At 43.2% G+C, this 21,459-nt stretch overlaps 1 protein-coding gene across 1 annotated transcript in view; it reads right to left on the reverse strand.

The window, feature by feature from the left end:
• LOC126158090 (uncharacterized) overlaps positions 1–21,459 on the reverse strand; it is a 41,738-nt gene that overhangs the window by 16,810 nt on the left and 3,469 nt on the right. The window contains exons 2-3 of the mRNA XM_049916419.1: positions 17,308–17,481; positions 17,064–17,094 (exon numbers count right to left, since the gene is read on the reverse strand). Coding sequence (XP_049772376.1) covers positions 17,064–17,094; positions 17,308–17,481 — 205 coding nt within the window. The remainder of the gene's footprint in view (positions 1–17,063; positions 17,095–17,307; positions 17,482–21,459) is intronic.

The following is a 21,459-nucleotide window of genomic DNA, read 5'->3' on the forward strand; positions in this document are numbered from 1 at the left end:
GGAATAATTAAATATCAAGATCTGATCACGTAATGGAAAGTACTCTGTTATTAGCTGATACTGTGGTGACGTCACAAACTAGAAGTAAGACGAAGCTATATGTGTGTTATAGGAGAGTTAGCCGAAGTTGCGAGGTTTTTATGTACTTTTTCTGCAAACAGCTTCGCTATTTAGTGATGGAAAATGCAATTATAACTTTTAGTAGCAATAGAAAAGAATTTGGTGAACCATGATAGTGAAAGCATTGCGATAAATTATGCGTCTAATGCTCCACCCATTTAGAACTGCGACATTTGCAACTAAGAACATTTTACCCCTGCTCCCTCTAACATCATTAAACTCGCTCAAAACTAATTAACTTCAGAACATTTGAAAATAGGTCTGTATATTATAATTAGATTGTCGACTACCAGTCATGAGCTGCGACCCAAAACACAATAAAACTATTCTTGGCAAAACTTAGTGCAGATTTCCAATCTAGGAAATACATAGCAAAGATACTGCATGCAGCAGGCGTTTGGTGGCACAACGGATAGAGCATCCGACTGCACACGCTATCGAATCCTCGAAATGACATGTACTTTTAAAAGTTTTACTGTTGTGAGATGTATTATATATATAGCTTCACATTAGTGTTAGTCTGAGAAATGGACAACAGAGGACAATTGCATTTACTTTGTGAAAAGACCAATTCACTTTTTTGGAAAGCATTGTTGGTAGTGAAGATATCACCATACGCCAACATTAGAACGAGGTTAGGATGATGAGGTTATGCGGAGAGATATGAAGCGTGTACAACATGCAGGTGACTTAGGCATAAGGGCTGTAACGTTTGTGACAGTAAACTAACGTTACCGACTGAACCTGACTTACTTCAGCTTCATGTAAAATGATGAAACTGCAAAAATTTAAAGGCAATGGATCCTAGTTGGACAGTATGAAGATGAAAATATTGCTTCTAATAAAGCAAAAAGTGTGTGGTCACGTTAACTAGAAAATATCTACTTGAATGTGGCGTGTATGAACAGCGATTGCGAATGTAAGTGCATGTAAACAACAAGGAAAACATAATAATATTCTGTTTCTCATAGGTATAGAGAAGTTTCGTAATTGCGATTTGGTGTTCGTAAGAAGGGACTGTCGAGTCGTTTTGCAAATAAGTTAAATGTTCTTTTGGTTTGGGTTCAAACCAGCGATATGGACATCATCTTATACATTTATACTTTTTTGATGGGAGGTCGGAGAGGGCATTGTGGACAGTGGTCGTAGCCTGAGGGCTGGGCACTGTGTCCCCCACGCCGTCCAGGTATTGGGAAAGGTTAGGGGAAATCAATAGCGGCAAAGTATGTTTTTAAGGATTTTTATTTTTTAATTTGTTATTTATTTATATTTTTATTTGTATTTCCTTTACACCACACCTAAAATACTTTTAACTAGCACTGCATCGTGTTCTAAGTAAACAAAGCAAATAATCTCGAGAATTTCCTACAGCGAGATAATATACACACATCAAGAAAAGGTTTGCGTCATCCCGGTTCCCAGAACACCTAAAGATAGACGTTGCCTGTGAATATTGTATCACAGACACAGTCCCTTTGACTGTTCAGAGATGTCACTAAACCCGCCCAAAGACGTAAACAGCCATGCATGAGCAGCGCCTATTAGACGGGGGGGGGGGGGGGGGGGGGGTAAGACAGCCGATCAGTTCCAGTCATTCCACCAGGAAGGAGGTACACGGCTCATGTTGTCTGTAGTTCAACCATGCCTAAACTGTCAATTCTGCGGTTCCATCGCGTCCGCATTGTTACATTGTGCCAGGAAGAGCTCTCAACAAGGGAAGGGTTCAGGCGTCACGGAGTGAACCAAAACGATGTTGTTCGGACGTGGAGGAGATACAGGAGAGACATGAACTGTCCATGACATGCCTTGTTCAGGCCGCCCAAGGGCTGCTACTGCAGTGGATGACCGCTACCTACGGGATTAGGGCTCGGAGGAACCCTGACAGCAACGCCACCATGTTGAAAAATGCTTTTCATGCTGCCACAGGACGTCGTGTTACGACTCGAACTGTGCACAATAGGCTGCACGATGCGCAACTTCACTCCCGACGTCCATGGCGAGGTCCATCTTTGCAACCACGACAATATGCAGCGCCGTACAGACGGGCCCAACAACATGCCGAATCTACTGCTCAGGACTGGCATCTGGCATCACTTTCTCTTCACCGATGAGTGTCGCATGTGCCATTAACGAGACAGTCGTCAGAGACGTGTTTGGAGACCACCCGGTTAGGCGTTAGACACAATGTCCAGCGACTGCAGCAAAGTGGAGGTTCCTTGCTGTTTTAGTGTGGCATTATGTGGGGTTAACGTACGCCGCTGGTGGTCATGGAAGGCGCCGTAACGGCTGTACGATAGGCGAATTCATTATCCGTCCGATAGTGCAACCATATCGGCGGAATATTGGTGAGGCATTCGTCTTCATGGACGACAATTCGCACCCCCATCGTGCATATCTAGTGAATGAATGACTTCCATCAGGATAACGACATTTCTCGATTAGAGTGCCCAGAATGTTCTTCAGACATGAATCCTTGATGAACTTGTGGATAGTATGTCAGGACGAATAGAGGCATGCGTCAATGCAAGGGGACGTGCTACTGGGTATTAGAGGTACCGGTGTGCACAACGGTGTGGACCACCACATCTGAAGGTTTCGCTGTATGGTGGTACAACGTGCAACGTGTGGTTTTCATAAGCAATAAAAAGGGCGGAAATGATGTTTACGCTGATCTCTATTCCAGTTTTCTGTACAGGTTCAGAACTCTCGGAACCGAGGTGATTCAAATCCCTTTTTGATGTGTGTAAGTGGGGAAACGGAAAATGTGCTTCGTACTCTCCTTACGCTTCGTCACCCAGGAATATCTTCGCGCATATATTATGTAACTCCACCGATAATCGTTCGTGTTCTTGTCAGCTCTGTCAGTACGTATCTTCTCCCACCTGCTGATTATCCAGTTGCGTGGAGGGTCGCATATGGCACTCCATAAGTAATTAAAACAATACTGCCTACATTTTGCATTCCGTACAGTCTTACAGTGACGTTCTTGTAGATAATTCCCAAAGTCCGATACATCTTTAGGTCCGTCGTGAAATACATATTGTACTGCGTGCTCACGGACTAACGTGACTGCGTCGGTTTTGGTGCGTCGGAAGTACAGTTCATCGGAAGAAAGTAAAACACGAGGTGCGATATGTTGCACCATCGCCGGTAGAAACACGATAAAATTTGTCCCTCCAAACGCCATACGTCTTCTGCGGCGCAACATCTGCAACGATGGTCGTCCATCTCTGGTGCTCAGCAGTCCGCGCATAGAGGTGAGACCGTCATATTTCTCTTGTGGAGGAGCGATCGGGTGATATATTTGCTGTTCGCTGTAATGTAGCATGTAGATTGGACTTCTGTATCTAATGTAACAGAGTGTACCATCCACCACAGCCCCCACCAACTAACAAGGGTTTTTGGCCACCATTACGTTTGGTGGACGCCACTGCTGGAGGACGTGATATATCTTCCGCGCCGTCACCTGTTTCGTCAGTGGTATTCCGATATGAACATAACTGTGCTCAATGTAAAAGTAACCTAAGTAAAAGAAAGGTCGGGGTTGTCTTGTGTCGTCATTGGTGGCGTAAGGGGGCACGGAGCTGAGGACTTCAGCAGTAAACCCGTCAAACTTTCCGAACGGCGGCGCCACAACTTGATGTGCGAGCTGGCAGATTGGGCCACCGCTCTTTCGTGGGCATGACTCTGCCACGTCTGGGGGAATGGTCAGCAATTCACAACTAACTGTGAAGAGCATGCCCGTACTGACGTAGGCTCCAAATACCGCTAATATACGTGGAGCCATCAGTAATGGTATTAGAACTACACGTGCTATGTCAGGAAGGCACGATTCTTGGTAAATACTAACGAAGTGTGTCCTTTGAAGAATGTCGAGGGTCGGCAGACGTAGAACGGAGATATGGACCCGAATTTGTCGTAAAAAGCGGCGATATTTAGGCACCATAGTGCGCCAAATGTTGGCGTGAAATTCTACTCCGAGACATTTGATAGTATCAGCTGAGGGGGTCAACAGACGCTGGGGTCAACCCGCCTCCTATGTTCATAGCGACCAATCTGGTGACGTTGAGACAGCAAGCCACACCGTATGTGGCAATCCATTCTAGTGCGCTGGTTATATCGTCGCGGGTACGGACGACTGGAACCAGGTCCTCTGCATATGCTGTACAGCGAAATGTGATACCACGTATGACGAGTTCCGTGAGACGTTGACGGTGCCACAGACGAGTGGTTCCAGTGCCAGAGAGTAGAGTAAGATCGATAGGGGGCAGCCTTGACGCACCGATCTGGAAATCGGGAGGGACTGCATGAGACGCCCGTCAATGAGCACCTTAGAGGTCGCCCCAGGCCCAGAGAAGGTGAATCACGCCGTCTTTGAATTGCTGTGGGTACCACATGTGTTGGAGAACGGACATCAGGAACACGTGAACCACTCTGTCGAGAGCTTGGTTAAAATCTAGTGATGCCAGCGCTCCCGGGATGCGGCATGCCCTCGCTATGGTTTTTATGTCACGATATCGACACGGTGCTGCGTAGATGCTATTGATACATCCTAGGGAAGCTTGATCTGGTGAGATGACGTGAGGCAGGGTCAGTTGTATACAGCTTGCTAATAACGTGGTTACCATCTTCACGCCACAGTTGACGAGTGTCAGAGGGTGATAATCATGTATTCGAGCACCACCCCTCTGTTCGTGATCAGATATAATCATTCCTTCTACGAAGGCTGCGTGGAGCAGCACCGCGGTGGACGTAAGTTCCCGTCAGATGTCCGTCAACCTAGGGTCCGGTAAATACTGGGAAGTTGTATAAAACGCCGCAGGGAGCCCGTCGGGGCCAGGAGAATCGTTCGACGCTCCTTTACCTATGGCGTCCATAACGCCGTCTTTCGTAATTTCGCTAAATAATTCAGTTTGAAAGTCCTGTGGAAGAGTGCCATTACTCAGTCGTGAGACTCTTATCACCGTCGTCGGTTCGGAACATTGAGCAGAAAAAAGTCGTGGATAATGGTCGAAGAAGATTGCACCATTACCGTGTTGCGTGGTGAGGTGACAGCGATCACCGATGGCGTACTTCAACGGTCTTCACAGTTATGTTCTCGAATGACGTGGAACATGGTGGGTCGTTCCGTTGCTAGTCTCTTATGTGTTCGCTCTCGGACGATCATCCCTTCGAGATGTCGGTGCATATGGGCTACAATCTATGTATTCGCACGCTTTACTATCATCTATCGTTTCCGTATGGGTGGCAAAGAACCACATTCGCAAAGGGCAGCGGTCTTACGACCAAACGTAATCAAGGTCCTCAATGGAGCGCCGACAAGCATGATGAGTGGAGAAGGAAGATGAGCGAGATTTAACTTCCAGGAACGTCGGCTTCGCCATACCCATTGGCGAAGAAGGGTGACGGGTCATATATATAGGCCTCGTGACCAGAAAAGACTACTGGCCACACCATCACGTCGCTCACTGTTGCCGCGAGAGAACGTAAGACGTAAATCCTATCACTGCAACCAGACGAGTGATTTGTGAAAGGAATGAATGCCGGTGCATTTCCTTGGACATGTTCCCATGTATCTACCAGCTGGAGACCATTGTTGAGTGTGCCTTGTCCGGGGCACTGTGAATGACGTAGCTGCTGATATTTAGGTGCTTGGCAGCTATTAAAATGGCACCCTAAAACCCTGCCCTGAAAAAGCGGTGCTACTCCTTCTGCGAAGAAAAACGAACGGTCGCGATGGCTATTCGTTCCGGAAGAGGAGTACACATTGATAAACTGGACGCCTAGCACCGTTACGGCCATTCCTCTAGCGTCGGGGAGATATCGTACTGCTTCTGCCTCGAAAAACGCCCTGAGGAGAACTGCGACATCGTTGTTATATGGCGAGACTTGGGACACATGGGCCATATAACCATACATAGTCGAGATATCGGCGACAAAAGCCTCATGGAGAAAGACAACGTCAATTTCTGTTACAGTGAGTATGTCTTGGAGCAGCGACAACTTCATACATGTCCGAATGATGTTAACGTTGATGGTCGCTAAGCGATAGGTCTGTAGATCGTCTCCTGCGATGGGGGTCGCTATCAGCATTGCCGTGAATGCTGGGGCCTGCCTTCTGGCAGGCCGCGTCTGTGCCGTCATCTGCAGCTCGGGAGGGGCCGAGGTGTGTGAGGAGACACTTCTCATCCGCCACAGCGGGAGTAGAATCATCTCCTGTGTCACCGGCCCAAGGTCCGTGAGTTAAACGTGACTGCGGTAGCTCAGCGACCAAGGCTGAATCCGTTGCGTCCGGCTGTACCGGTGGCGGATGCTGTTCTTGTGATCTGTTTGCCCGAGAGAGCGGAAATGGTTATGTCGAAATCAGAGAAAGCTATAGGTTAGGGTAACCTTTTGTCATCCATGTTTTCCGTCTCGTAAGCCGTCCGGTTGTCAACCTGAGAAGACGCCCGCAGGACGCAGTCGTCTGAGGATGTAGGACTTCGCTTTTTATGTTTCCTCGGTGATGTCTGTTTCCGAACGTGGGTTTCCGTGTCCGAGGGAGTGTGCGGTAACTGCATCGTGTCCTTGTCAGGATGAAAAGCAGGGGTCGGTACAACCCGAGTACCGAGTTTCCTGTGGAGTCGATGAGCGACCTCCTTCCATGTCTGTTGACTTTTTAATGATGTCAGACAATTCTGGTCGTGCTACAAGTGTGCATTCTAATGTTCCATGTCTTCCAAGTGGTCTTCCATCTGCCAAGAGAGAAAAGTAAGAGTGGACGACCAAGAACGAAGTGGTCAGATTGAAACGGGTGTAAGACAGGGATGTAATACTTCGCCCCTAGTGTTCAATTTGTGCATAGTAGAAGCACTGATGGAAAGAAAAGGAAGTGTCAGAAGTGGACTTAAAATTCAAAGTGAAAGGATATCATAAAATTCGCTTATGACGTTGCTATCGTAAGTGAAAGTGAAAATTACATGTTCTCCTGAATGGAATGAACGTTCTAATGAGTACAGAATATCGCTTGAAAGTAAATCGAAGAAAGGCCAAAATAATGAGAAGTGGCAGAACTGAAATCAGCGAGAATCTCAACATCAAGATTGGTGGCCACAAAGTAGATGAGGTTAAGGAATTCCACTATGTAGGCAGTAAAATGACCAATGACGGTCGGAGCAGGGTAACAAGGGCATTCCTGACGAAGAGGACTCTACTAATATCAAACACAAGCCTTGATTTGAGGAAGAAATTTCTGAGAACGTACGTTTGGAGAACAGCATTCAATGGTAGTTAAATATGGCCTATGGGAAAACCAGAACAGAAGAAAATCGAAGCATTTGAGATGTGGTACTACAGATGCATTTTGAAAATTAGGTGGACTAATAACGTAAGGAATGAGGATGTTCTGCGCAAAATCGGAGAGAAAATGAATATATAGAAAGTATTGACAAGGAGAAGGGACAGGATGATAGGCCATCTGTTAAGACATCAGGGAATGACTTCCATGGTACTAGAGGGAGCCGTAGAGGACAAAAACTGTAGAGGAAAACAGAGATAGGAAACATGCAGCAAGTAATTGACTACGTAGGTTGCAAGTGCTACACTGAGATGAAGAGGTTGGCACAGGAAAGGAATTCGTGGGGGGGGGGGGGGGGGGCCGCATCAAACCAGTTAGAAGACTGATGATTCAAAATCACGTCATCCACACTTTGATCTTTGTGCGTCACTTGATCTTTAGTTTGAAACCCCATCCCGGAATCAGTTGTTGGTATCCGCTAATAAGAACGAACCTTGGTGCAGATGTAAGATAGCAAATTTTACCACAAACTTGAGGAGTCAGGATAACCACGGATTTCATCATCTTGCAAAAATGAGGGCATAAAAATTTAGAACACGGTGAAAAAGCGTCAGTATTTCTATACAAGCGTTTGGCGCCCGTTACTGAAGGATATGTGTTGGAAATTGTGTGTAGCACCATACTGTACAAATACACCAATAAAAACTCCTGAAAAATTGTTTTTGAATTATCCACAGATTGAGAAGATGCGTAAAATGTGGTTGCACTGGACCGGAAAGTTCCCACCACGTCGACACACAAGTTCACTAACTTCATCAAAAGTACGTTGCGGTGTGAAGTTAACATAACTTATCTCCGAGATGTGCTTCCCCACTGCTACAACGAAGAATAGCGTCATTCAACGAAATTAAAGTCCTTGAGGAAATTGTCGTTTAATCCACCTACTCCAAATTATTCGTTAGCTCAGTTGTTAGAGTGGCAGACCGTCGAATTGTACGAAGTCTGCTTTCGGCGTGTCAGCGGCGGCGTCTTGTTTACTTCCAGTCTGCAGTTACCAGAGCGCGTAGTTTGTTTACTTAGTCGCCGCAACTAGTACTCGCGTCCGTAGACACTGAGCCGCTACTGCTCACTTCTACGGAAAAGCTATTATCAAGATCAGCTTCCGGCCCGACGCAGGAACAAGAGCCAATGAAATCGAATGCTCCATGCGTGACGAAGCACCACAGCACATCGGCGGTATCCACCTACCCATCACAAGTACCGTCGTCTACGTCAGGAAGGTCGACGACGTGTTATCTCACGTTTTTCTGAGCAGATGTGCGAACATTCTCAAGTTTAAACACTCTGATGGCCACGTCAGGTCGGTTACCGTTGACCACGCAGGTCTAGGATTACTCACACTACGAGTCTTCGAACTCCCGTTCGAAGTGCCGCAGGACGTAGCCACCGTGGCTTTCCCACCGTATGGGACAGTAATTAGTCACATGGCAGAAAAACTGAAGACCTTCGAGACGTCCTTGGTCCTCAACGGCGTGCGACAAGTTAAAACTGAACTAACAAAACAGGTGCCGTTCTACCTAATCATAAATGGATGAAGAGCAATCGTGATGTACTATAGGCCGACTCGTATTTGTCCTGGTTGCGGCCAAGAGAGTCATGTACGTTCGACGTGTATTCAACATCGGGTTACAGAACTCACGTTTCATGACACGGCGTGATTCCATACGTCAACGGCCCTGCCCCCCCCCCCCCCGCCCCCACAAATTACGCAAGAGTGACACATTCTACTGTAACGACACTTCCACAGAGATTATCCTACAAGACGCACAGTTTAGCGCTACGTGGCGTTACCAATAAGAAAAAAGAAACAGCCTACTTACAAGCGTTTATGTTGTTTCTAAACAAACAGACATGAATTCCCAGGTATTAGTTCGTTATTTCACAGTACTTTTAATAAAAACGTTCTGAAATTGTAAACATTGTATCATGTTAAGAATTTCATTAGAATTTGAAAAATTGGACTATCATCTAAACCGGAACTTCCGAATCGTGGATTAGACTTAATGCACCCGCCACTGAAATCTAGACTTACGTACTTGGGTGATTTTATGAAATTAATACCTAAGAAACTACTCTATCCACGTAGTTAAAAAGTAAATATTAGTGTTTTCTTCATGTTGGTATCGTAACCATATATTATCAAAGGACATTTTGAAGTTTTTCACCTTGGCTGTTTTTCACAAGTATTCGGTTTATTTTCTTCTGCTCCTTCCCCCATAATTGCATTCCAGACCCCAATGACTATTAGATTTTCATCTCCCTTTACGTACTGTATTACCCTTTCATTATCCTCGTATACTTTCTCTATCTCTTCATCTTCAGCCTGCGACGTCGGCATGTTTATCTGAACTGTGGATGATACACTCTCACAATTGTGAACATCCGTTACACACAAAGAAGAAAAGTTGAAAAAAAAAATCGTGCAGTTCATGAAAGGATGTAGTATATTCAAAGAAAAGTCAGTACTATAAAACTGAGAAATTGGGTGCAGAGAGATAAACACAGAAGATCATACAGCTGGAGATATACGGTTACGACGTACGTTGTACAGTGTGTCATCTCCAGACGAAATCCAGAAGCAGTTCTGTCCTCAAGACCATGACATAGGAGCTTCAATCACTGTACTCGTACTGTAGAGCGGAAATGTTGATATTCTAATACTAGTGTGATATGTCATTTTTCAATAACTGCACTTCAACAGGCGTGCTACAGGCTACTGCATTTCATTATGAACTTGTTTCAAGTGAGAGCCAATTTGTAAGAGAAATGTGCTCAGTACACAATAATTTATTTTAGAAATCTATCCTACCGTGTACTTGGCATTATATTGGTGTCATTGAATCAATTTAACTATCAATATTTATTAAAGGACATGTTGAAGTTCTCCACCTCAGCTGTTTTTCACAAGTATTCAGTTTATTCTATCTTGCGCGATTGGCCAATTTGTGCCCCACATGTTATTTTTAAGTAAAACCCACGAAGAAACAGATCAAACACAAAGTGTGACTTACTGACATAGAAAAATAAAATTGTAGTTGCAAGCCTAGATGTGTTTTTCCCCTTTATTGTTACTGTTCTCCCATGTGGGTGGAAGGCAGTCAGCGGTGTAATATTCCACTCTACAGCCAAGAGCTTCTTTAAAAATTTAGCAAGGACGAGGTAAAGATGATCAGGACTTCTTTGCTTTTTTAAATTGAAAAATCAAAAACGGACATCGAAAGAAACGAAAATACATACATTTAAAAAAAATACTACAGAATGGTAAAATTCTTCAAGGGAAAAGAGCAGAAGCGCTGCGCTTTCACTGAAATCTTGATGGACTTGCATTGTGAGAAAAGTATTTCAGGAGAGAGGGGGCGGTAATAAGTTCTGTAGGCCTGAGGAGTAGGGAAAATTACTGAAAATGAGGATAGGCGTTTTGGTGGATAGTGGGGGGGGGGGGGGGGGGCAGGGGTTTCTTTACGGGTAGGATAGTGGTAAGAAGAGGAAAGGGATGGGGATGGGTGGAGAGGGATATGGAGAGAGGAGCTACTGCTGTGGCGTGGGAAAGGGGGGAAGATTTAAACTTGGTAAGATGGATAAGTATCGGGGAGGATCTCATTGTCTGGAATTGGGAGTTGGCTGAATGTGCGATGGGACAGGATGTGGAATGCGTGTAGCTGAAGAGCCCGTGGGACCTGTATGCAAAGGCGCGGAAGCATAGTGGGGTTGGTGATCAGAGGAGACACAATGGCGTTATAGGAAACTAGATTGCGGATAGTATAGGAAATGAAAAGGGTTTCGATGTGCGTGAGGAGGGGTGAGGATGTGATGAAGTGGTAGAGCTTCCATGTGAGGAAGGATAAGCGTATGTGGAAAGCGAGATGGTGTGCATGGCGTTCTGGGATTTGAAAGAACGTTGGTGGGGCGGGATGTGTTGAAACGTGCGGGTGTCAGAATTAAAACCATAAGCATGCTGTGTGTAGTAGTAACTAATGCCACGTTATAGGACACTATAGTTTGTTGGTTACCAATTCTTCACGCCGAAACAGTCATAGCTAAGATACAGCAATCTGAATCAGTGTCTCCATAGGTTGATGCATGAGACAGTGAGTCAGAGACGTAATGTAGTAGCGAATATTAAAAGGTCGAAGATGAAAAAAATTCTACAGTGAACAGTATGCCAAGGTTCAAATGCGTCTGGAGAGTGTCGTGAAATGCAGGAAGAGGAGGCGAGGCTTTATTACATCATTATAGATATATATGTGGATACATAACTATATATGCCACTGAAGATAGCTTACATTCAGAATCAGAATAGTTACTGTAAAAGTGGTGCAAAAATACAAAAGTAAAAATATATTAAGAGAGTGGTAAAAGTTGTTTTCTATATTAAAATAAAGACATGTGGAAAAGCAAAATATAATCAGTTTACAATTTTCGGATCATGGATCAAACATCATCTTACGTACAGATGATCAGCTACTAGCAGCTAATATTGCTAATGCTGCATCAAGTAAAGAGTATACGAATCAGCCCAAAATGTGTGGTTCTTTTTCATACGTTCCCAGACCATGCTACGAGAATTTTTATACAATATACATTTTACTGTTGTGTCTATACCCAGTCATTTTTTTCTGTATTAAGCTGCCTCTGTTCATATTTTAAATATTGACAACAATATATTTTAGGTCGTTATACATTGGTGTCCAAAAGTAAAGCAAAAAATAGAAATTCTGCAAGATTGCCTTTATTTTGTCACAAAAAGGTATAAACCGATGATAGTAAAGCAAAAACAATCTAATGAATACGGAACGCAAACAGATGCAACACACGTAACGATAGACAAAATTGTTCTTCGTTTTTTCCTACTTAGCGGATTTGCACATTCATTCCGACAACTGATTATTGGGTTCACTATGGGGTGTGACCACCTCTGGGACCAATACAGGCCTGACAATGACGGAGCATGCTGTGAATGATGTCATCAAACTCATGTTGAGGCAGTAACGCGCATTATTCCTGCAGAGATGCTCGCAGGCTTTGAGAATGGTGGTGGATGTTGACGTGATGCAACCCCTCTCCCTAGTACATCCCAGACGTGCTCTATGAGGTTCAAATCGGGAGAGCGAACAGGCCATGCCATGAGTGCAATATCTTCCAAGAAAACATCAACCACCCGTGCTCTATGAGGTCGAGCATAATCGGCCATTAGTACGACGTCTGGGCCCACAGCACCTCGTAACAACGGTAAATGAGGTCCAAAAATCTCGTGACGATACCTAACAGCAGTTAAACCTTGCCGAGTCATGAAGACGGGTTCGTGTGGTAAACATAATCCCTTCCCACACCATTAGGGATCCTCCTAGATCTCGGTCTCTTTCCACAAAGTTTGCCTGTGTTCCAAGATCCCTCTAGATACGAATTCATCGAGGATCACTCTCCAGAATAAATCGGGACTCATCCGTGAAAACAACATTGGCTCAGTGTTCGAGCGTCAGGGGTGGCATGCTGATGACTCCACTCTACACGTTCCCTGCTGTCAAGACGTGTCAAAGGTACACATACAGGAGGCCTCTCTCACAGTAAGGATCACCGCGCCGAAGCCTTCTGCACACGGTTTTGTCTCGATACAACACGTCCAGTGGATGCTGCGAGCTCACATGCCAGTTTCCATGCAATACTAAGGCGGTGATGTGCCCTTATAGCCAAGTAATGGTCTTCTCTTTTGAAGTTACACGTGGTCGGCCCTACCCTGTTCTTCGGGATGCAGTTTCGGTATCTATAAACTTTCGCCACATGCGAAAAACAACAGAGTGATTCACATCAAGCCAGCGGGCCAAATTAGTTTGCGATTGTCCTGCTTTCCTTCTTTCTATGGCTCTCCACCGTATAGAGTCTGGTAGCTATCTTCCCTGTGCCATACTGCACCGCCTGTGACTGCGCGCATAGCGATCTTGGGGCTACCCGCCAAACACTACCTCACTTCATAGTTTCCCTGACGTCATCGTTGGCATAGTTATCCGTTGATCGAAATGCAGAACACGACCGTACGGACATCTGATTGACAGTCAGTATGATTATATCGTGGCTTAGGCACAGGACGGGGAAACAGTGGTTTGCTGCTTTAATTTTGGACACTAGTGTATAATATATGATATGCGATATTAGCGGCTACTAGTCACCCCCCCCCCCATTCCCCTCTCGACACCCCACTCCACTCTCGTCTTTAAAGTAACATAGCCATTAGATCCATGATGCTAAATTTCAAAATGATTATTTTATATTTTTTCACACTTCTTTCGCTGTAACAAATAACTTTTGTCACTTTCTTAATATATCTTTACGTTGGTGTTTTGTTACTTGAAAATTTTCATGTGTCATCCGGCGAGCCAAGTATTACAATAGCTATTCTGACTGATGAATGTCGCTTTATATATAAAATAAACATTATTTATCACGTATATGTAGTTATGTAGTCACGGGCTGCGTTTCTAATCGTGTGGCTCAGTTGTATTTTTAGTTATTTTACGCCCATAAGGTGACATACATCCTTCCCCCAATTTCCTGAATTTCGCCGCATTCTGCAGGATCATTGATTTCTTGGCACATTGTTCTTTTCTTAGCACGTTACGTCTCACGTGTCGATCTGTGGACATAGTGATTGAAAGTGCTGTATGTTAGTTGTTACTGTTTTATGCGTGGACGGAAGTAACAGCTGGCATTCAAATGGCTCTGAGCAGTACGGGACTTCACATTTGAGGTGATCAGTTCCCTAGAACTTAGAACTACGTAAACATGACTAACTTAAGAATACCACACATATCCATGCCCGAGGCAGGATTCGAACCTGAAACCTTAGCAGCACGCGGTTCCGGACTGAAGCGACTGGAGCTGCTCGGTCACAGCGGCCGGCTTACAGCTGGCATCCACTAATGACAGCGAGGGTATTATTCGCTATGACGACGGTTATTACTGCACACAGCACGCTTTCTGGTTGTCCTCTGACGCCAGCCGTTATATGCTCGCTTTCTGATCGACTATTTCTGTTCGTCAATACGCCAAATGTGTACTTCTATCTTTTTTGATAGACCACTCTTGAAAATGGTCGAAATTGGCCGATCGTGCAAGATAAAATAAACTGAATACTTGTGAAAAACAGCCAAGGTGAAAAACTTCAAAATGTCCTTTAATAAATATATGGTTACGATACCAACATGAAGAAAACACTAATATTTACTTTTTAACTACGTGGATAGAGTAGTTTCTTAGGTATTAATTTCATAAAATCACCCAAGTACGTAAGTCTAGATTTCAGTGGCGGGTGCTTAAGTCTAATCCACGATTCGGAAGTTCCGGTTTAGATGATAGTCCAATTTTTCAAATTCTAATGAAATTCTTAACATAATACAATGTTAACAATTTCAGAACGTTTTGATTAAAAGTACTGTGAAATAACGAACTAATACCTGGGAATACATGTCTGTTTTTTTAGAAACAACATAAACGCTTCGTAACAACTTAAACTGACACAAAAAATTCGAAGTGACGACGACCATTCTCAATGCATGCCTTATAATACAGTGCATTAATTTTATCCGATTCAGCTTCTAGAGTAAAATTGTGCTACGGCTACTTCATATAGGCTCACAGGTAAATATTCGCTATCGATACGTTCGAAGCTACCGTGTATCGTACTGGAAGAGTGCACCAGGATTAGGATCCCAGAACATAAACAGTATCGGCTGATAGTCACTTTCTACCACTGATACCTGCCATCACCTGGAATATTTATTCCTTAACTTTGGTTCCTTTCTTCGAAACATTCAAGCAAGTACCCTGTAGCATCTGTATAATTTAGTCTCTGAAGGCGTGGGACATCCTGTACAAGTTGCTGAAATAGTTTAAGGACTACATTTTCGATCAGTTTAGCCAGGAATAATTTCCCTTTGTCTATGATTTCTGGAACTTAAAGGTAGACATTACTTCCTGAGTTTACACGTTTTCTACTACTATGTTCGGCGCTGCACCTTTATTTTATCTAAATGAAACGTAGAACATTTTTCAACTTATTTTACCTTCTATGACTGTAACGGCACTTTGGTGTCTGGTTGGTAGAGACCTAACTTTATTATAAAATAGTTCAAATGGCTCTGACCACTATGGGACTTAACATCGGAGGTCATCAGTCCCCAAGAAGGTAGAACTAACCTAAGGACATCACATACACCCATGCCCGAGGCAGGATTCGAACCTGCGATCGTAGCGGTCGCGCGGTTCCACACTGAAGCGCCTAGAACCGCTCGGCCACTTTATGAATAATGTAAAGCCAGTAATAAGCAATATATTGAACAGCCGAAAAATAATCAATAAATCTTCATTGTTGTTGAAGAAAGGCAGTTGGTCACGAGGTACTTTTCCCGCATTTTTAGTTTATTAATTAAAAGCAATTATATTAAATCTGCCTAAGATATACTGTACCCATTCATAGGAGAACTTGCGTTAAGTGAAATACTGAACGGTTATTTTCAACAAGATGGTGTAACCGCGCATACAGCTCGCGTTTCAATGTCACTGCTTGCTGATGTTTTTGGTGATCGCATAATTTCACAGGAACTTTGGCGTCTACGATTGCCTGACCTGACACCACCTGAATTTTTCTTCTGAAGTGCAGCGAAAGCAACTGTCTATAAAAACCGTCCATAATCCATCGATGAACTGAAAACTGCAATATCCACTTTCACTACTTCTGTTACAGAAGAAATGTTACAGCCTGTGTTTGGAAACATGATCAGACGAATTGAATTGTGTATTCAACAACAGAGGGGACACTTCCAACATTTAATGTGAAAATTTGCAAGTAAAAATGAATATTCAATAAATTAATAACTTGTATTTCACTGAGTTTCTTTTCAGTGTATTCATTGCGGCATACGTCACGCGCGGCTAGCAATCATGCGGCACTGCGGAGAGACTTTTTCAACACCCCGCGGCGTATAGTTAATGGAAGATACGGTTCTAGACATACGCTTTATCATCAGCAGTGGAAATAGTGCAGAATACAATGCAATCCGTTTTCTTCTACGAGTAGCGCTATGAACAAGATAATGACACGTAGACATTACGAACACTATGGTGACTCTGACAATATGCATTTATGCATATTCAGTCGAAGTGCCTGGATTCCAGTTTTTTCTTATTTTTGTGGGAGGACACAATCTCGTTATAAACGCCTTTGGACTGAACAAAAATTTAGACTAGAAGGTTATGGGCGGAAACAGACTTTAGAATTTCAGACCTCAATGGTAATAGGCCTGTACGAATTTTCAATGTTGTGAGAAATATTCCTACGGAATGCGCCAAACATAAACTTATTACTGTTATGACAAATTCATAGCTTCCCTATCACAAACTATGAGCTTTCAACTTAAACTAACCCTCGCACTACGATGTAGAAAGGAAGTTTTGTGAACTTCAGTACGTCCTTCACTGATTCATTGACTGAATCATAGTTGAATGCAATTAATCAGGCTGAACATTTTTCCGTTACAGTATATTTTCCACATTATTACTGAATTACGGTGATCTACCAATGAAATCAAATGATAGTATAGCTTGAGAAACTTACCTTTACTACACTGTAGTTTCCCGGCAAGATTCTGGAAAGAAATAAATGAACATTGGTGTTAAAGGTTCCTTAGGAAGTTATTTTTAAGAAAGCGAGGGTATGTAGAAGGCAAAACTGAAACGAGTTTACTGTGTCATAGAGTCCCTACTAGTACCGCTATAAAGTAGATACAGTTAAGAGTCTGAAACGGGTGAGACATTTTTTTCGTCGATGAAAAAAAAATTGTGGGGTGCGACTTACTCACCTTGGACTTTGAACAGACTACGTCCATCGCAGAGCCCCTTAGCCTGTTGATATTGCAGTGACACTGTACTAAGCTGCTCTGGCCACTGACTGTATGTAGTCCTATCAATAAAACCACAAGGAGTAGCTCAATCATGGAGCCACCAGGCGACATTGAAACCACGAACATTGCAACCTGTGAAGCAGAAACAATAATGCAAGTCTCATAGAAGACTTTATCAAACATATATTCACTGTAACTATTACGGTATAAAATTTGCAAAATTATATCGAACTTTTCGAAAGCATGTATGAACAAGAAAGGTTACACAATTTCTTCTCGTTTCCACCAGTCGGCGGTTGTCATTGGTTACATCTACCATGGTTCTCGATTAACCGATATCAGCTGTTTGTTTATAATCACGGCATAATTTATCTACGAAAGGAATGATTACTGCATGTATTGCGCGGGTGATAGACATAACGGCGTACTTTCTCATAGACTTGCTTCGTGAGGAAGGAATTGATTAATCGAAACACTTTTAAGCGTAAAGTTACAATTGATGATGTGGCTGTTTCGAATTTTCATAGTGGCAGTCTACTTCATCGATTACTTGTAGCTCTATAAATTACCTCTTTAGCGGTATTCCAGTAAAGGGAAGGGTGAGGGTACATGATGATGAGGGAATGGTTAGGAGACCGGGATAAAAGAGAAGAGTTCTACGTTTCTTTAACGTAGGAACTCGGCAATCCCAAGCTGTCTCCAATAGAACGCACAATAAGTAGCTTTGTTGCATAGAAAGAACCCGCCTAAAAGACTGTGAGCTAATAACAATACCGACGTATCACACGTTTGCTCCTCAAACTCCTTTCGGAAAGGAGGTGCTTCGTCTAACAAATTTTCTCTGTTGTGTTACCCTTCATTATACTGTATACTGCAAACCGACGGTGACGATCAACAGCGACAAAAAGGCTAATAACGTCGTCGTTAAACAACTGCCTTAATTCAGGAACTCTCACGACATAACTAGAGCTGGGGAAGTGATACGGTTCCTGAAAGATTGCAATAAATTTTAATTTAAACGTATAAAACGAATATTTCATTCCATATGATTAAATGGTGAACTGAATCATGGAAACCTATCAACCTTGCCACAGCGTAATATGAGGCATATAAATACTGAGTACCACACTTGTATCCTGTGGGACATTTAACCTCTTCTTAGAGACCAATAACGTGATTTGCTATTTCAGGGTATTACTAATTTCATCCTTTAACTTTGCCTTGTAAAGGCGAGAGGTACACAATAATTGATTAATGGATCAAATAGCTGGGAGATAACGACTCGGCGGGAGAGAGCGGTCGTGGTGGTGGTTGTGGTAGTGTTGGTGAAGAGGTAATGGCTGCTAAGGCGTGGAAATCGGGATATTATGCTACTGTGTGTTCTACGCGTCCTATGCCATCAAGGTAGCGAACCTCTTCCACCGTTCCAGTTAAGGAAAAAACAAATAACAAAACTGACTATGGGCTATATTGTACATCCTGAAGATAGTATTGTGTACTTTTTTAAGTAAAAAAGTTGTACCCAGCGGACAATACAAGGTATCGAAGGAGTGCGAGGGCAGATGGTGGGAGCTTTGAATACCACGATTTTTAACCTGAAATAAAATTTCAAAAACAGCTTTGAAACTGATGTTATTGTCTAGCGTAGTTGGGTTGGCTGAAGTTCAACACAATAGTTAGGAAGAATCAATACGCAAAGAAATGGGATACGGAAGTACTAAGGAATGATGAGATACGTTTGAAGTTCTCTAACGCTATAGATACAGCAATAAGGAACAGCGCAGTAGGCAGTACAGTTGAAGAGGAATGGACATCTCTAAAAAGGGCCATCACAGAAGTTGGGAAGGAAAAAATAGGTACAAAGAAGGTAGCTGCGAAGAAACCATGGGTAACAGAAGAAATACTTCAGTTGATTGATGAAAGGAGGAAGTACAAACATGTTCCGGGAAAATCAGGAATACATAAATACAAGTCGCTGAGGAATGAAATAAATAGGAAGTGCAGGGAAGCTAAGACGAAATGGCTGCAGGAAAAATGTGAAGACATGGAAAAAGATATGATTGTCGGAAGGACAGACTCAGCATACAGGAAATTCAAAACAACCTTTCGTGCCATTAAAAGCAACGGTGGTAACATTAAGAGTGCAACGGGAATTCCACTGTTAAATGCAGAGGAGAGAGCAGATAGGTGGAAAGAATACACTGAAAGCCTGTATGCGGGTGAAGATTTGTCTGATGTGATAGAAGAAGAAACAGGAGTCGATTTAGAAGAGATAGGGGATCCAGTATTAGAATCGGAATTTAAAAGAGCTTTGGACGACTTACGGTCAAATAAGGCAGAAGGAATAGATAACATTCCATCATAATTTCTAAAATCATTGGGGGAAGTGGCAACAAAACTATTCACGTTGGTGTGTAGAATATATGAGTCTGGCGATATACCATCTGACTTTCGGAAAAGCATCATCCACACAATTCCGAAAACGGCAAGAGCTGACAAGTACGAGAATTATCGCACAATCAGCTTAACAGCTCATGCATCGAAGCTGCTTACAAAAATAATATACAGAAGAATGGAAAAGAAAAATGAGAATGCGCTAGGTGACGATCAGTTTGGCTTTAGGAAAAGTAAAGGGACGAGAGAGGCAATTCTGACGTTACGGCTAGTAATGGAAGCAAGGCTAAAGTAAAATCAAGACACTTTCATAGGATTTGTCGACCTGGAAAAAGCGTTCGACAGTATAAAATGGTGCAAGCTGTTCGAGATTCTGAAAAAAAAGTAGGGGTAAGCTACAGGGAGAGACGGGTCATATACAATATGTACAACAACCAAGAGGGAATAATAAGAGTGGACGATCAAGAACGAAGTGCTCGTATTAAGAAGGGTGTAAGACAAGGCTGTAACCTTTCGCCCCTACTCTTCAATCTGTACATCGAGGAATCAATGATGGAAATAAAAGAAAGGTTCAGGAGTGGAATTAAAATACAAGGTGAAAGGATATCAATGATACGATTCGCTGATGACACTGCTATCCTGAGTGAAAGTGATGAAGAATTAAATGATCTGCTGAACGGAATGAACAGTCTAATGAGTACACAGTATGGTGAGAGTAAATCGGAGAAAGACGAAGGTAATGAGAAGTAGTAGAAATGAGAACATCAGGATTGATGGTCACGAAGTCAGTGAATTTAAGGAATTCTGCTACCTAGGCAATAAAATAACCAATGACGGACGGAGCAAGGAGGACATCAAAAGCAGACTCGCTATGGCAAAAAAGGCATTTCTGGCCAAGAGAAGTCTACTAATATCAAATACCGGCCTTAATTTGAGGAAGAAATTTCTGAGGATGTACGTCTAGAGTACAGCATTGTATGGTAGTGAAACATGGACTGTGGGAAAACCGGAACAGAAGAGAATCGAAGCATTTGAGATGTGGTGCTATAGACGAATGTTGAAAATTAGGTGGACTGATAAGGTAAGGAATGAGGAGGTTCTACGCAGAATCGGAGAGGAAAGGAATATGTGGAAAACACTGATAAGGAGAAGGGACAGGATGATAGGACATCTGCTAAGACATGAGGGAATGACTTCCATGTTACTAGAGGGAGCTGTAGAGGGCAAAAACTGTAGAGGAAGACGGAGATTGGAATACGTGAAGCAAATAATTAAGGACGTAGGTTGCAAGTGCTACTCTGAGATGAAAAGGCTAGCACAGGAAAGGAATTCGTGGCGGGCCGCATCAGTAGAATGATGACCAAAAAAAAAAAAAAAAAAAAGTTGGGTTGGGTTGTTTGGGGGAAGAGACCAAACTGCGATGTCATCGGTATCGGTCTCATCGGATTAGGGAAGGATGGGGAAGGGAATCGGCTGTGACCTTTCAAAGGAACTATCTCGGCATTTGCCTGGGGAGATTTAGGGAAATCACGGAAAACCTAAATCAGGATGGCCGGACGCGGGATTGAACCGTCGTCCTCCAGAATACGAGTCCAGTATGCTAACCACTGCGCCACCTCACTCGGTCTAGCGTAGTTCATAGGGATATTTTAAAAAAGTAGTTTTTAATAAAATGATGGCACTTTTTAGTAAAAGCCTATATTTTCGACAACAACG

This window comes from Schistocerca cancellata, chromosome 2 (assembly GCF_023864275.1).
Source record: "Schistocerca cancellata isolate TAMUIC-IGC-003103 chromosome 2, iqSchCanc2.1, whole genome shotgun sequence".
Classification (NCBI taxonomy): Eukaryota; Metazoa; Arthropoda; class Insecta; order Orthoptera; family Acrididae; genus Schistocerca; species Schistocerca cancellata.